Consider the following 14,115-nt stretch of genomic DNA (forward strand, 5'->3'; position numbering starts at 1 on the left):
ATTTATTATAATAAATTGCATTAACTATTACTTTAATAATTTAAACTTAATTCAATCAAATAAATTTTTTTTATCATTATATTTATTCTACATGTGATTTCCCTATCTCCCTTCCATTTTTTCAGTTTTATTTATATTCCAACAAAAATTATTCATAAAAAATTTAATAGGAATATATAATTAATATTTATTCTAATTAAACATGTATCTTAAATTTTGAATTGTCATAAATTTTAAAAATTCTTATTATAATAAATTAAAATATCAATCGAGTAATATAATTATCAATTTAATATATAATATGTGTTAATCTTTTTATTTATGTTCAACCATTTAATTACAAATTTAAGAAAATATACTTTATCTTTTAATTAAAATATTATGAAAATAAATATATAATAAATTGTTTCATATTTAGCTAAAAATAGTATGCATAACTTCGAATGAAAAAGAAATATATACCAAAGATATTGGGGACAAAATTTGGCAGCGTATATATTAATAATAATATTAGAAGAATATCTTTAGCGGGTACTCACAAAGTAATGATGAGTCCAGTCATACATATATTTCACTGCCCATTCATTAATGGACACAAAATATAATGGTACTCATAGCTGCATATACATGTTACATGTTAATATTTAAATATTCTTTATTTCATTATTTATAAATAACTTTTATTTCTACTTATGTTTTAGAGTATACTTTTATTTGAACTTATATTTTAGTGTATTTTTATTTGAGTTTCTATTTTAGACAATAATTTTCATTGGAGTTCATAAAACTTATTTATTTAGAATTATTCATGGGCACTTTTAATTGTGTAGATTGTAGAATATTTGAATGACTTTAGTTGTAATAATTAAATTATTTCTTTTTTAAGAAAATATCAAAATAAATAAAAAAAATATAATAAAAATAAATATTTGTTAAATTATTTTTAAACTATTTTTTTATTTTGACAAAAATATCCATAGGTACTCACGGATATACCTGAATATTAAAAAAATCCATGGGATATCGTGCGGGTAAAAATGAGTACATGACAAATATTTATCTAACGAGATAGATAAAGTGTAACTATTACCTATATCAGCCGTTCCATTCATTGTCATCCCTATGCACATTCTTATATGTATTTTTTTAGAGAAAAAATTCAATAAAACACTTATAATATTAAACTATTTATATATATATATATATATATATATATATGAATATTCATAATTATCTTTTTTACATATATAAATATATCTTTCATATAAAATTTTAAAAATAATTGATAAATATAGTATAAAAAATATAATAATATTAAAAATCACAAATTATAAACTTAACACAAGTGTAGGATACGAGGTATTATCTAGTTTTGTATAAGAGCAAAAAGATATTTAAACATTTAACAAAATACTGACATACTTATACAGATTTTAGCGAAAGAAAAATGTTAGGAAAATAGGAAATGATGTTATTTTAGTTATGTTGTTCTTCTAATTTAGTATTTTTTATTTTTCATTCTTTTAATTTAATTTTTGTTTATAGTCTTTGTAAATTGTGTTTATTTTATTTTATATCCTTAAAATGCTTCAAATAGTATGCTGAATAGTGAAAAAATGGTTATTTAAAATACTATAAGAACAAAAAAATATAATTTAGAAGGATTCAAAATAAAAATAATTTTACAAGGACAAAAAATAAAATAAATATTAAATTGCAAGCACTAAAAATATATTTAAGACTAATTAATTTAAATATTTTTTTAGTCTTTACAATTTAATAATTTTTTAAAAATTATTGATGAATATAATTTGATTGATAACTTTTTAATAACATATATAATCTCCTTAAAATAGAAAATGAAACTATCTTTTTGTATACAAAATTTTAGGGAGAGAAAGTCATATCCAAAAAGGATTTTGTTTCAAAATTCAAAAGGTATTTAAAAAAAAATCAATTTATTTTAACTTAAAGGAGATAAGTAATCCATTAGGATTGTTTTAGTGGTAGAGGATTTAAATAGTTTTTATAAGGTTCCATTCAAATCATATTGACATTATTATACAAAAAGAAAAAAAAAAACTTAAGATAAGCGAGAACTTGAACCTATAACTTACCAACTATAAGATTCTATTGATAATTATGATAGTTTAGTATTTTTTTATTTTTCATTCTTTTATTTTATTTTTTTATTTATAGTCTTTGAAAATTATATTTGTTTTATTTTATGTTCTTAAAGTGTTTTAGATAGTAAGTTGAATAGTGCAAAAAATATTATTGAATATACTATAAAGACAAAAAAAACATAATTTGGAAGAACTAAAAATAAAAGATAAATTGAATGGATGAAAAATAAAGAATATTAAATTGCAGACTAAAAATGTATTTAAGATTAATTAGTTTAAATATCTTTTTAGTCCTTAAAATTTAACTTTTTTAAAAAAATTATCAATCAATATAATTTGATTGATAACTTTTTAATAACATATATAATAAAAAATTTAAGGACCAAAAACTTAGTTAATCCTAAAAAGCATTATATTTAATTATTATATTACAATATTTAAACTTGCAAAAATATTTATAAAAATACTTGTAAATTTTTTATCTTGTAATCCCTATGCTGACAAATAATTCAATTTAATCATTATATATAGTATTTTAAATCCATTTTAGTCCTTATCATTAACGAAAGCAATAGAGTAACATTGTCTACATTGACACTTTTTTTCAAGGAATCCTTTTTTTTTGTGAAGTAACCTATGTTGACTCTTCTCCTTTAATATGTGATGACCATTGTTACACCCTAAAGAATATTACCTTTTAGATGTTTATATTACTAAATTTTGAAAAATCAAAATATAAGAATATCAAAGTTTACTATGGGAAAACTAAAACTTAAAACATATATTACATAAACAAATCTAAATCAAAGTTCTTAGCACTTATGTGTCGTACAAAACATAACAAATGTACATAAAAACATAAATTAGCTCTCATGTACTAGGAGGTAGAAAACTAAAATCTTATGCAAGCAACTCCATGCTCCAAGATTTTCTCCCTTAAGGTGCCCAGTTGCTCAAACCTATAAAAATATGAGACTAAAAGGGATGAAACATAATGTCTTAGTGACTAAATATTCTTTCCTTAAGTCTCAAAGTCTCTCTCTTTTCTTGTTACTCATACGCACAACTACTATCGCAACAAATATTCTTTTCTATATCCCAGGACCATACTTTAACCTTTACTTAGGCACCTAGAGTTGACAACCTTGATCAACTCTAAGGTTGCTAGTGCACTAAGGCACCTAAACATCACTCTTTTACTGTTGACCACTCATTAAGGTCCTACTTTCCTATCACATTGGATGGAAGCATGCATAACTATCCTTTTCTAACTTGCCTAACTAGGGCTTATGTCACCTCTCCATGAGACATAACATATTGTGTACCCTTTAGATAGCTTATATAAACTTTGTATGAGTATAAACCTCATACTACCTCTCAAGGTAGCATTCAGTTATACGTTTTCATTTAATGTATAGGTTTTCCTTGCATTTCTCTCCTGGCTACTATGCTCATATCTCATCATTTACCCTGTCATAGGCACACCAAGCATACATTGCATACACATAAGATTCATTGTTGCCCAATGATTATGGCGAGATATTCATTGGTTGACCTATTGACTCATGCACAATTGTATCTATTGTCACCTCCATCGCACCATCATCGCTAAGAGATTCCTTCACCACTTCAGTTTTATTTGGACAATATCGAGTAACATGCCCATAGCAACCTCAAAAAGAACATATGGCATGGAGACCTTTGTATTCCACATTATACCAATCACCATCAAGCATGAAACACCACCAGAATGTTTAAATCAATTTCAACAACATCCTTGCAATGCGACCATTGAGATCCACCTTAATTGGTCTATAGATAAACCACTTTCTGGGTGGTATATTGTGTAGGTTTTTGTGTCATTTAGCATGCACTTTTTTGATAGAACTTACATTTGGACACTAGTTTTGTATTGCAAAAGTACAACCGCTCAATTGAGTGGAAGAGTTAGAAATTGCACAAATTTATGAAGATTTGAAAATTCGACACTTGATAATGGTTGTGGTCCATTGACCACTATTGTGGTAATTAGCATAACCATAGTCAGATGATAACAATCCTCCTAGAGCATCGTCAAGGATCCAATAATGGTCGTGGTCAATTCGTGAGGGTTATGGTCAACCAAGAGGGTTGTAGTCAATCCATAATAGCCAAGGCTTCAGCGCCACTTCCAACAACGAGTATGGTGGATTCACCATGGCCATAGTGTGCCTTTTCATGTAGTTATCTTTAGGAAGCTATATATAAAGGTCTTTGTCTTGTAATATAATTATTCACGAGTTTTATTCTTATCTTTTTATGAATTTGAGAGACCCTTGAGGGATTTTGAGAGCTGAAGAGCATGGACAACACCACTAGGATGGATCATGATTATTGTTCCTAACTATTGGTTTGTCTATGTTTACTTTATATAGGGTTGTTTGTTTTGCTCTAATCATGAGTGGCTAGTCCCCCTAGTCTAGGATTTATGATGTAACTATTCAAATGTATTCCTCTCTTTGTTCTTAATGGAATTCCTCTTTGTTTTATGCTAATTAGTTATCTTTCTTATTTTAATATTTATTTGGAACCGACCATTTTAATACTCAATCGATTGCATAATAGTGATCATCTGCATGTAATTGGTAGATCTAGGTAGATAATGTTTTGCACCAAATATCATGATCAAATTATTTGGGTAATCTCTGATAGATTAGTTAATCTTTAATAAATCATCCGTAAAAATGATTTTATACTTTGACTTAAATTGATAGTTCATGGTTATTGGGGTATTGATTTAAGGCAAATATCATATTCTAACATTGATCATGGGCTTTAATTGATTTTGGAAATCAACTAGGGAAGAAATTTTATTAGAACTAGAATTGGGGGAAAATTGATACTAGTGAGTCATAATCCCTTGTCACTCCTATCATAACTCAAAACCTCTCTCTTTATATTCATTTAATTGTTTTTTTTATAGAAACCAAAATCATAAAAATATTTAAATCCTCTTTTTAATCATCTCTATTTAATTTAATATACTTAAATAATTGAGAAAATAACGACTAATTATTTGAGTTTGATATCCAATCTTTCGAGTCCACTAATATTATTGCATAAGATATATTTATCGTTATGTGAACCTAACATATTTTACGCATTATCTATCTACCTATAGTAGAAGCTATAGTCACAAGGACACTCTCCCCATAATCACCATTCCTAGACTTGGAAAACGGATTCAGGATAGGGTTATATCCACATTAGCTTTTACCGCCACAAACTCTGGAGACCAAGAACGAAAAGTGAGATAATGACGTTAATGACTTTCTCCTTGTCTATCTCCAACTAAAAAATGATCATATAAAAATTGTGGGTGACATCCATCAAGTCAAATCCACCCTTAAGTTTCCAAATCGCCTTAAGCTTTTCCCTCATAATCATGAAACCCAAAGATTTACCCAGTAATTTACTCACTAGACATTTCTTCCAAGGGTGGCACAAGTTCTCATGAATCAACGGTTCAATGGTGAATTTTGGTAACAACCTATTCTCATTTTCAAACTCCAACTTCATCGCGTTCTCTTGTAACAAGTTTCTGTCACCGCACTGTACCGAAGGTCATCCTATGACTTTTTTCCTAAAGGAGACATTGGTATCTCCTCCATCAACCCATATGGAGGTTTTGGGGGGAACGGTGGGTTCAAAGAGATTTTCCATCACATTTTGAGGTTCCATCACAGTCTCATTTTTTTTTTTTATTAGCTACTATTGAAATTAGCAGTAGTAAGATAAAAAATTAACTAAGGTCTAATTTTTTCATTTTATATAATATTTAAAGAAAAAACAATTACTTTATATCTTTTCCCAACTTTTTAAATCCCTTTTTTAATTTTAACTTATTAATTAATTTTTTAAACATGTTTGTATTTTTTTATCTTATTGTGAAATTTTCATTTAGTAATTTTATAAACGAAAAATAACTATTCTAAAGTTTCATTGTTTGTAATATATTCATCAAATATAATATTCATTTGCTGGACATTTTTAAAAAATACTAGAGGGTGGTTAGGTAAAAAAATGAAGGGATATCACATGTAAGATGAGTAAATCATAGGGGTCAATATAATTACCTCTTTAAATTATTCTATCATAGTTATAACTTTTTTATCTTAGGAAAATAAAAAATAAATTTTTTTATTATTTGCATTGTATCTCATTTAGTATTTCATACAATACTTAAATATTTAAAGGAATTAAACTTAAATATTTTTTATTTGTTTTAAAAAAATTAAATAAGGGTAAATTTTAAAATGATATTAAATAAAATTAATTAAAGCGTGATTAGATATATTGGTTTTGAATTTTATTTAAAAATACTTTATAAAGATGAAAGTAAAAAAAATAAATAAATAAACGTGAATAAAATATATTAAAATGAGAATATTCCCATCGTACTCATCAATTCATACCAAACGAGATTCGGTAACTAAAATGCCAAAAAAGGGAACAGCACAAACTTTGCTATATCCGAGTTGTCGTGATCTGCATGTATATCAATTCATTGACGTTTCGTATACATTTATATTTTAGAAAAAAATGTTATTGATATTGTAATCTTTTTTTTCTTCTTAATTACTCTTTCATCCTTTAATTTATTTTTAAGTTTAATTTCATTCTATTATTATTAAAAAAGTTCAATTAGGTTGTTTAATTTTATAAGTGATTTAATTAGGTCCTTTTATTTTTAAAAGCTTTGGTTATGTCATTTATTTTTTAAATTAGATTCAATTTGGTCATTTTTTTTCATCTGCGGCAAAAAAAACTTAAAAATCAAATCAAATTTAATTTTAAATAGAACTAAATTAAACTCATTTAAAAAAAATAAGAGACCTATTGAAACTTTTTAGAATAAAAGGACCTAATTTTTTTATCGACATATATTAATTGCTAATTTTTTTTGTCAATATTAGGGATTCAACATTTTTTCTCCTTCTCTTATTTTGATATCTTTTAATAAAAGGATCTAATTGAAATATTTTTAAAAATTAGAGAACCTAATTAAACATTTTAATAATAAGAGGATCAAATTAAACTTCAAAAACAAATTAAAAGACTAAAATAGTAATTAAACATCTTTTGTATAAAAAAATAAATTAACACTAGCGCTTTTTCCTTTTTCTTTTCTGCAAAATTGGAAAATTTAAATTACTCTTAAAATATTACATCGCACGACACATGAACAAAATAATCTTGGCCAGATTAAATTTCGAGTAAATTGTTATTTAAAAGTTAAAGTTCTTCCAAGAGATGTGTTATATCTATATATGCATCTATTGGCTGCTGAAAGAATTAGTATTACAAGTCAACAATGGTCCAATCATCAAATTTTGCATTAGACCTATTGACTATTGTCCTTGCTGGAATTATCTTTCTATACAAATACATTCATGAAGATTTATACATTGAGATTTAGATTCACTAAAGAGTGAGGACCACCAATTTAATTAAGAATTTATAGTGGATTTTATATATTTTCAACAGAAAAAAATTGAGAATTGAAACTAAAATCACAATTAACACTCGACCACACATGCTTCAACCTTTTTTTCAGATATTTTTACCTTAGCACATTACGTTTAATTTTCCCCAACAAAGAAGTTCTAAGCCATACATTTTTCATATGATTGAATTGAAATCCCAACGAAGTTAGAGGTGCCTAAGCACGCAACGTGTAAGATTAATTTAAAGTGGCAAGTGGGTCCAACCCGAATTCTAGTAGTTGCATTTATTGGCTCACAAACTTGGCATATCTCTTGTTGCAAACCATGAATGGCTGAAGAGAGATAAGGCACAATGACTAGAGAATTAGTTGTCATTGTGTATCATTGTCAATGTCAATTAACAACCACCATGAAGCCTTATACCATTAATGGAAGTACTACGTAACAACTTCTCCACGATTTCCTATGCAATTCTTTAGCTTATAGATATAAGTCTTAATTATACTAATTTGGCATTGTAGTAGCACCTTATTAGATTCAGGTGGGTAGGTCCAATAACCTTTCATTTGTGCCTTTCAGTTTCAGCTGGCTTCTATCTATTATCATTTCTTGAACTTTGGTAATTTTAACAAGTACCCTTATCCCTCTATTTTGGGGAAGGAAGTTATTTTTCATGTTGTCTAGTGTTTGTTTCTTTCTTCATCATTTCAGTACGTTGGTTTTCATCATTTTCAAAACGATACAACCAAGGCCTTACGGGAATCTCCTTCTGTTGCTTTAGGAATTTTTAAGTTTCTGTATGCTAGAAAAGGCTATTTATATTTGGTTGCACAAGCTAATTTTAGTGTAAAATTTGAAATAATACTATACAGTTCTAGAATTAGTACAATTTTACATTTATGATATAAGTGTAAATATTTTGGGGCTGCTTAACAAGCGTTAATAGTCTGAAAAACAGTGTTACTATTGTGATTCTCCTCATAGATTTTCAGTACTGTAACTATTGATTTTACTCTGAACACTCTTTTTTTCTTTTTGTACGAACTTGGTCCCAAGAAGTTTGAAATGATTGGTTTCTCTCCACTGTCTTTCTATGCACGCAGACCCAATAGCATGGTTTTCATTCTTGTTATCTGACAGTTTCTTGCTTAAATGCGTGTTTGCTTCAATATGGGATCCACATTTATGAGAAATTCATGTAAAAAACAATCCAAAAGCAACTAAGCAGAAGTCAAGAGTACTACCATAGAAAATAGAAGATTTCTGTTTTCATGAATAATTACAAAAATATACCTTTGTTTACACTTTATTTCCTGTTTTCAAAGACTTGTAGGAAACAAAGTGAATGCAAGGTGACACTTTTGTAATTACAGAAAACATTTTTTAAACCAAACAAAACCTGGTATAACCTCAAGGTCTGTTTTTGATTGTGGTTCATTGACTTCATTCCAGTAATGTTATGAAGATCATGGTTTATGTTTGTCTCACATACTGTAATTTTCAAGATCACAACAATGCTTTCTTCCTTTAGATATGGCTCATCCTTTTGTTTTCCTTAGGTTTTCATGGCTGCATTTCCTATGTTCTACAAAACGCCTTACAAGGACCAAAATCTGCCAACCCAAAATATAATGCGGCAGAATGAGAAGAGGTTCATGCTTGAGTGTGATAATCTGCATAGGTCCATCTCTTCAATTCCTGGTCAAATTTGCAGGAGTTGCCAACCATGGAACAAAGTCAACAATATCCTCACAAAATCAAACATAAAAGAGAAAAATGTTACTAGGAGCATACTTCATGACAGATGTTCTTTGCATAAGAATGTGACAAAACTTTGTGGTTCAGACAGTCACCTAAGCCTCATTCAGGGATGTTATTCAAAGACAGAAAACCTTTCCAGAGTTTGGTGTTCAGCAAGTTCTAGCTCTACTGAGAAGCAACTAAGGTCATTAGATTCTTATTTTGGAAAACTCCAAGATAATGCAAAATTGAGTACATTTGATTCATCACACAAGGTGATACAGGTGCATCACATAGATGATCATGCTAGATCAAAAACTGGACTGGAATCTCTTGATGAGTATCTTGGCAAACTAAATCGTGGTAAAGTGTAGTTACTTTGATTATTATTATGCCTTTTCATTCAGAGTGTAATTTCTATTCACTGTAGTATATAACATTTTACACGGGTAACTAATCAGAAATTATCATTGGTATTTTTTTAAGAAAAATACTATCATAAAAGTCAACCAACTTACGATGCATGACAGTTTTTTGATTGGATGATAATGTAAAAATCTTTTACACTGTCAGGGCATAGACTATTTACACTCTCTTATTATCCTTCTCTTCTAGTTGACTAGTTCTTCTCAAATCTCAACCACTTAAACATTGTGTTTAACTGGGAAAAGAGCAAGTTTGTTTCAAAGGTGAATGTGTTAGTATTTTTATATGCAGGAGCAAACCAAGAACCTCATGTGCCATCGTATGTCGAGAATCGTAGTGAAGAAAATTTAGCACCAAAACGATCTCTTACCAAAGACATTGAAAGATCAAACTTTAGGAAACGAAATGCTTATGTGGATATAGGAAGACTAAAAGGTGTGCATGGTCCAAGGTCTGCTATAGATTCACAGCAGCATGTTGAAACCTCCAGTCTCTACCTAATGTAAGTCCTGCTCTGTCATAGTTCTTATTTTGTCCTTTCAATGACTATTCTTGATGCTATCATACTCTCTTTACTCATTATTTGTTTAACATTTGTCATATTATAAATTTTTTTTTTGGTGCAGTGGCATATTGGCTTCTGTAAACATTGCAGTGTTTCTATTTGAAATAGCAAGTCCTATAAGGAACTCTGATTTAGAGCTGTTTTCTATTCCACTACTATATGGAGCAAAGATAAATCATTTGATCATGGTTGGAGAATGGTGGAGGCTTGTAACACCAATGTTTCTGGTACAAGATTGAGAATTGGGTCTGTGTTTCCATTCTGCAGATATAGAGCATTGTTTACATGACACTCATCATCGTTTGTCAAAATTACATGCTTTAATTTCTGGTGTTTGATTTAATTTCCGGGTTAAATGTTTTTAGTCCCTGCAAATATGGTGAATTTTGGTGATATGCATCTAGGCAAGTCACATTAGCGACTACTCTGAGATGACATGTGGGAAGACAAGTCTAGATGCATGTCATGTCATCAGTAAATGGTGATAAGAACCATTTTTAGAACTTAATTTATGAGGACCTAAATTAACAAAAAAATTTGAAAGACACACAAAAATTTGTCATATTGGCCGAGACTAAAAATATATTAAACTCTAAATTTTCGCTTTGTTATTACACTACATTTATTTTTGGAATTGACTCTATTTTAAAATTTTAACTTCCAAACTAACAGCATTAAAATACAACCATTACAGTCTAGAATATACTTGCATGGAAAGAATGGAACTCATTGCTTAAAACTATCATGATTAGTATCGGTTGATATTGTGCATCACACATGCAATCTTGATATCTAGAAACACTTTGCAAAACCAAAGTGAAAAAGTGTCCTCTGTCTGTTGTGTAAGAGACATATGTTTCAGATGCTAAATTAATCTCCTGTGACTATGCTTCTTATGCCTGCTTCATAGTAATTTTTTATATGCAGCATGCAGGAATATTTCACATGGCTGTCAGTTGTTGGGCCCTTTTAACATTTGGGCCTCAAGTTTGCAAAGGCTATGGTTCATTTACATTTTTCTTGATCTACATACTGGGTGGAGTTGCTTGCAACTTCATAAGTTTTCTACATACACCAGATCCCACTGTTGGTGGAACTGTAAGTATCATGTTAAAATTCTAAACCATTGTCCTTTTAGTTCAACATTTTTTTTAGTCACTATGCTATAATATTTCATTTTTCAATTATAATGAATTCTAGAGAATTATATTTTAATGTGAGTTCTAAAACCAAGGAAGATTTTGCCGTTCACCCATCATGTTTAATGTTTGTGAACAACGATACTACATCAATTTGATTAATCCCAAATTCCAATTATAATGGCTTTGAATTTGCACAAGTTCTAAGGGTATGAAAGAAATCAAGTGAGAATCATTTTTGTTAAATTAAGTACATATACTATGCCAAATTTCATGCAAAACTTTCTGCAAATGATTAGTGAAGGTGGATTAACTTTTGCAACACCTTTCTTTCTGTTTGATCCCTTTTGTTTTGTCTTCAACTCTCTTGCCAACTTCAACTTGTAATCAGGGACCTGTATTTGCAATAATTGGTGCTTGGCTCATGTATCAAATTCAAAACAAAGACGTTATTGCAAGTGATGCTTCAGAGAACCTGTTCCACAAGGCAGTTATTATGACAGCTCTTATTTTCATATTAAGCCACTTTGGTCCAATTGACGAATGGTATGGCATACATTATTCAGAAAAATTAGTTTTACTCATGAAACTCAAACAAATATGAAAGAAACTCAAAATTAAAATGACATGCATGCAAATGATTTGATCTCATCCTATGAGATCAAGTCCACTTTTCATATCAAGGTTATGTGAAATAGTTAAGCTTGGCATGTCAAAAATATGCATGAGGGCCAAACTAGGAGAAATTATTGTATGGTCTGGTATCACTATGGTCCTGGCCAATTTTCTCGTGATATATAACCAAGTTTTATTAACATTTTCTTGTAATTGGAAAAACTCGGTTACACATCATGTGGAGATTGATTAGGATTCAGGACTAAAGATATGAGGTGGAGTCACATCATACAATAATTTCTCCGAAAATAGAGAAATGGAAGAAACATATTGAGGAAAAAATAAGTTATATTTATAAAAAAATATTCTTTAAATTGTAAAATGGAAACCTTTATTTGGTGGCTGACTGATTTGTAGGTCACACTTTGGAGCAGCCTTCTCAGGCATGGCATATGGCTTTTTAACTAGTCCAATACTTCAGTTGAATGATTCATCATCAGGAACTGGTCAAGAAGGACTTAAACTTGTTAGAAAATATGGTGATTCTTGCAAATCAGTATTCATATTCACCATATTCATCATTGTTTTAAGCTCATTCCTTTTCTTCATGGAGCCCCCACCAAATGCACTGGCATCGGTCAATGCAGCAGCTGTTGATGCCTTGGAGTATATATTGATATTTGGCTGATGCAACATGTCATAAGGTTTCTGAAGCAGATTTACCTTGGAAGGAAGGCAGTGACAACTGCCCTACAAAGACATGTACATTTAAAAAAGGAAGTAAAAAGTGAGAAGTGCATTAGAGGCACTAATCACTGAGATTAGGCTCTACTGTTTCTTCTAGTATAAAAATATTATAGGGTTACAAAAGTATAATTGTGTAAGCGCGCTCAGTCCCCGGCCCAATAAACTAAGTTACCCAACACTAATATTTTCAAGATTAGAGTACAATTCTCATACTTGATAGATGCTTAAAATAGAAAGTTATTTTCCTCCACTTTAAAAAATTACACACTCCACAATTGAGAGATTAATATGTGCTATAGTCCATTTTATTGTAAATGAGCTGTATAGACATAATTTTTCTCTGTCTCGGATGCTGTCAGCACATGCCTCAGAGTTTTCACTGATTGTTCCAAACAAATCTAAAAAAATTAGTTGTGGGGACAATACATATGTATAAATTTGTAAGGTTAATAATATAATATACTGTCATTAAAAGTACAAACATTCCAAAGTCTCCAATTCATCTTCTCACAGATCTAGAAATTTTAAGTTGCAGGAACAATACATATGTATAAATTTGTAAGGCTAATAATAAAATATACTGTGATTAAAAGTACAAACATATATCACTGTTACTGTCTACAAGTTTTCATATTTTGAAAACATTGAATAAAGTTTTTCATTTTTAATACTATCAAAATTTTATCTTTTGTACTATATGGTTTTCGATCAGATTGTTAATGATATTCATAGTGGAAAAAAGCTCTTTCTTAAAGATATTGAAAAACAAAAGTGAAGAATGGGCATGCAGTTTTGCAATTATGTTTTCTTAATGTTTTCTACTTATTATTTTATTATATGGTCTAATTATTATATTCTTTATTTATTTGCTAAAATACACTTTTAGTTCTTTACATTTTGTATCATATTTAATTTGGTCCCTAATACATAAGCTTCCTTTTTAATGAAATTCATTTGGCAATACGGGACGAGTTAGCTAACCAACCCATCATAATTTGATAGGACAGGGTGGAGACTTCAGTCCACCAACCTTCTTTGTCCCACCTAGCGTGGTTCACTAACCCGATGAGTCACAGGCATGGCGGGTTATAAATTCAATAACTTAAAATAAATTATAAACTCAATAACTTAATATTATTCCTTGCTGAATCTCTAATTAAGACCTTTCCTTTTACTCAATTAATTTTAAGATAAATTTTACATTTCTACATCCTTCAAATAAACCATTTATTTAAAGTTATCTCCGATACATGATTTTTTTTTTTGAATTG

The 14,115-nt window shown here is 29.1% G+C and overlaps 1 protein-coding gene across 4 annotated transcripts; it reads left to right on the forward strand.

Annotated features, from left to right (window-relative positions):
• Positions 1-7,926: 7,926 nt before the first annotated feature.
• Positions 7,927-13,325, forward strand: LOC100808799 (RHOMBOID-like protein 9, chloroplastic). 4 transcript variants are annotated; one of them, XM_003541231.3, is made up of 7 exons: positions 7,927-8,153; positions 9,172-9,715; positions 10,070-10,280; positions 10,405-10,570; positions 11,271-11,441; positions 11,874-12,028; positions 12,515-13,325. In XM_003541231.3, exons 2-7 carry the CDS (start codon positions 9,178-9,180, stop codon positions 12,783-12,785), a joined length of 1,512 nt encoding a protein of 503 aa, XP_003541279.1. In that variant the 5' UTR covers positions 7,927-8,153; positions 9,172-9,177; the 3' UTR covers positions 12,786-13,325. The 4 variants fall into 4 exon arrangements, with proteins under 4 accessions (XP_003541279.1, XP_006593727.1, XP_014620749.1 ...); XM_006593664.3 differs by having other exon boundaries at positions 7,951-8,231; XM_014765263.3 differs by having other exon boundaries at positions 7,951-8,157.
• The last annotated feature ends 790 nt before the right edge of the window (positions 13,326-14,115 follow it).

This window comes from Glycine max, chromosome 13 (genome assembly GCF_000004515.6).
Source record: "Glycine max cultivar Williams 82 chromosome 13, Glycine_max_v4.0, whole genome shotgun sequence".
Taxonomy (NCBI): Eukaryota; Viridiplantae; Streptophyta; class Magnoliopsida; order Fabales; family Fabaceae; genus Glycine; species Glycine max.

Bases quoted from the DNA above. Each gene is read 5' to 3' on its own strand.
- LOC100808799 (XM_003541231.3), top strand. From the start codon at position 9,178: ATGGCTGCATTTCCTATGTTCTACAAAACGCCTTACAAGGACCAAAAT. The intron at 10,281-10,404 runs GTAAGTCCTGCT...TTTTTGGTGCAG, and splicing joins ACCTCCAGTCTCTACCTAAT to TGGCATATTGGCTTCTGTAA. The intron at 12,029-12,514 runs GTATGGCATACA...ACTGATTTGTAG, and splicing joins TTTGGTCCAATTGACGAATG to GTCACACTTTGGAGCAGCCT.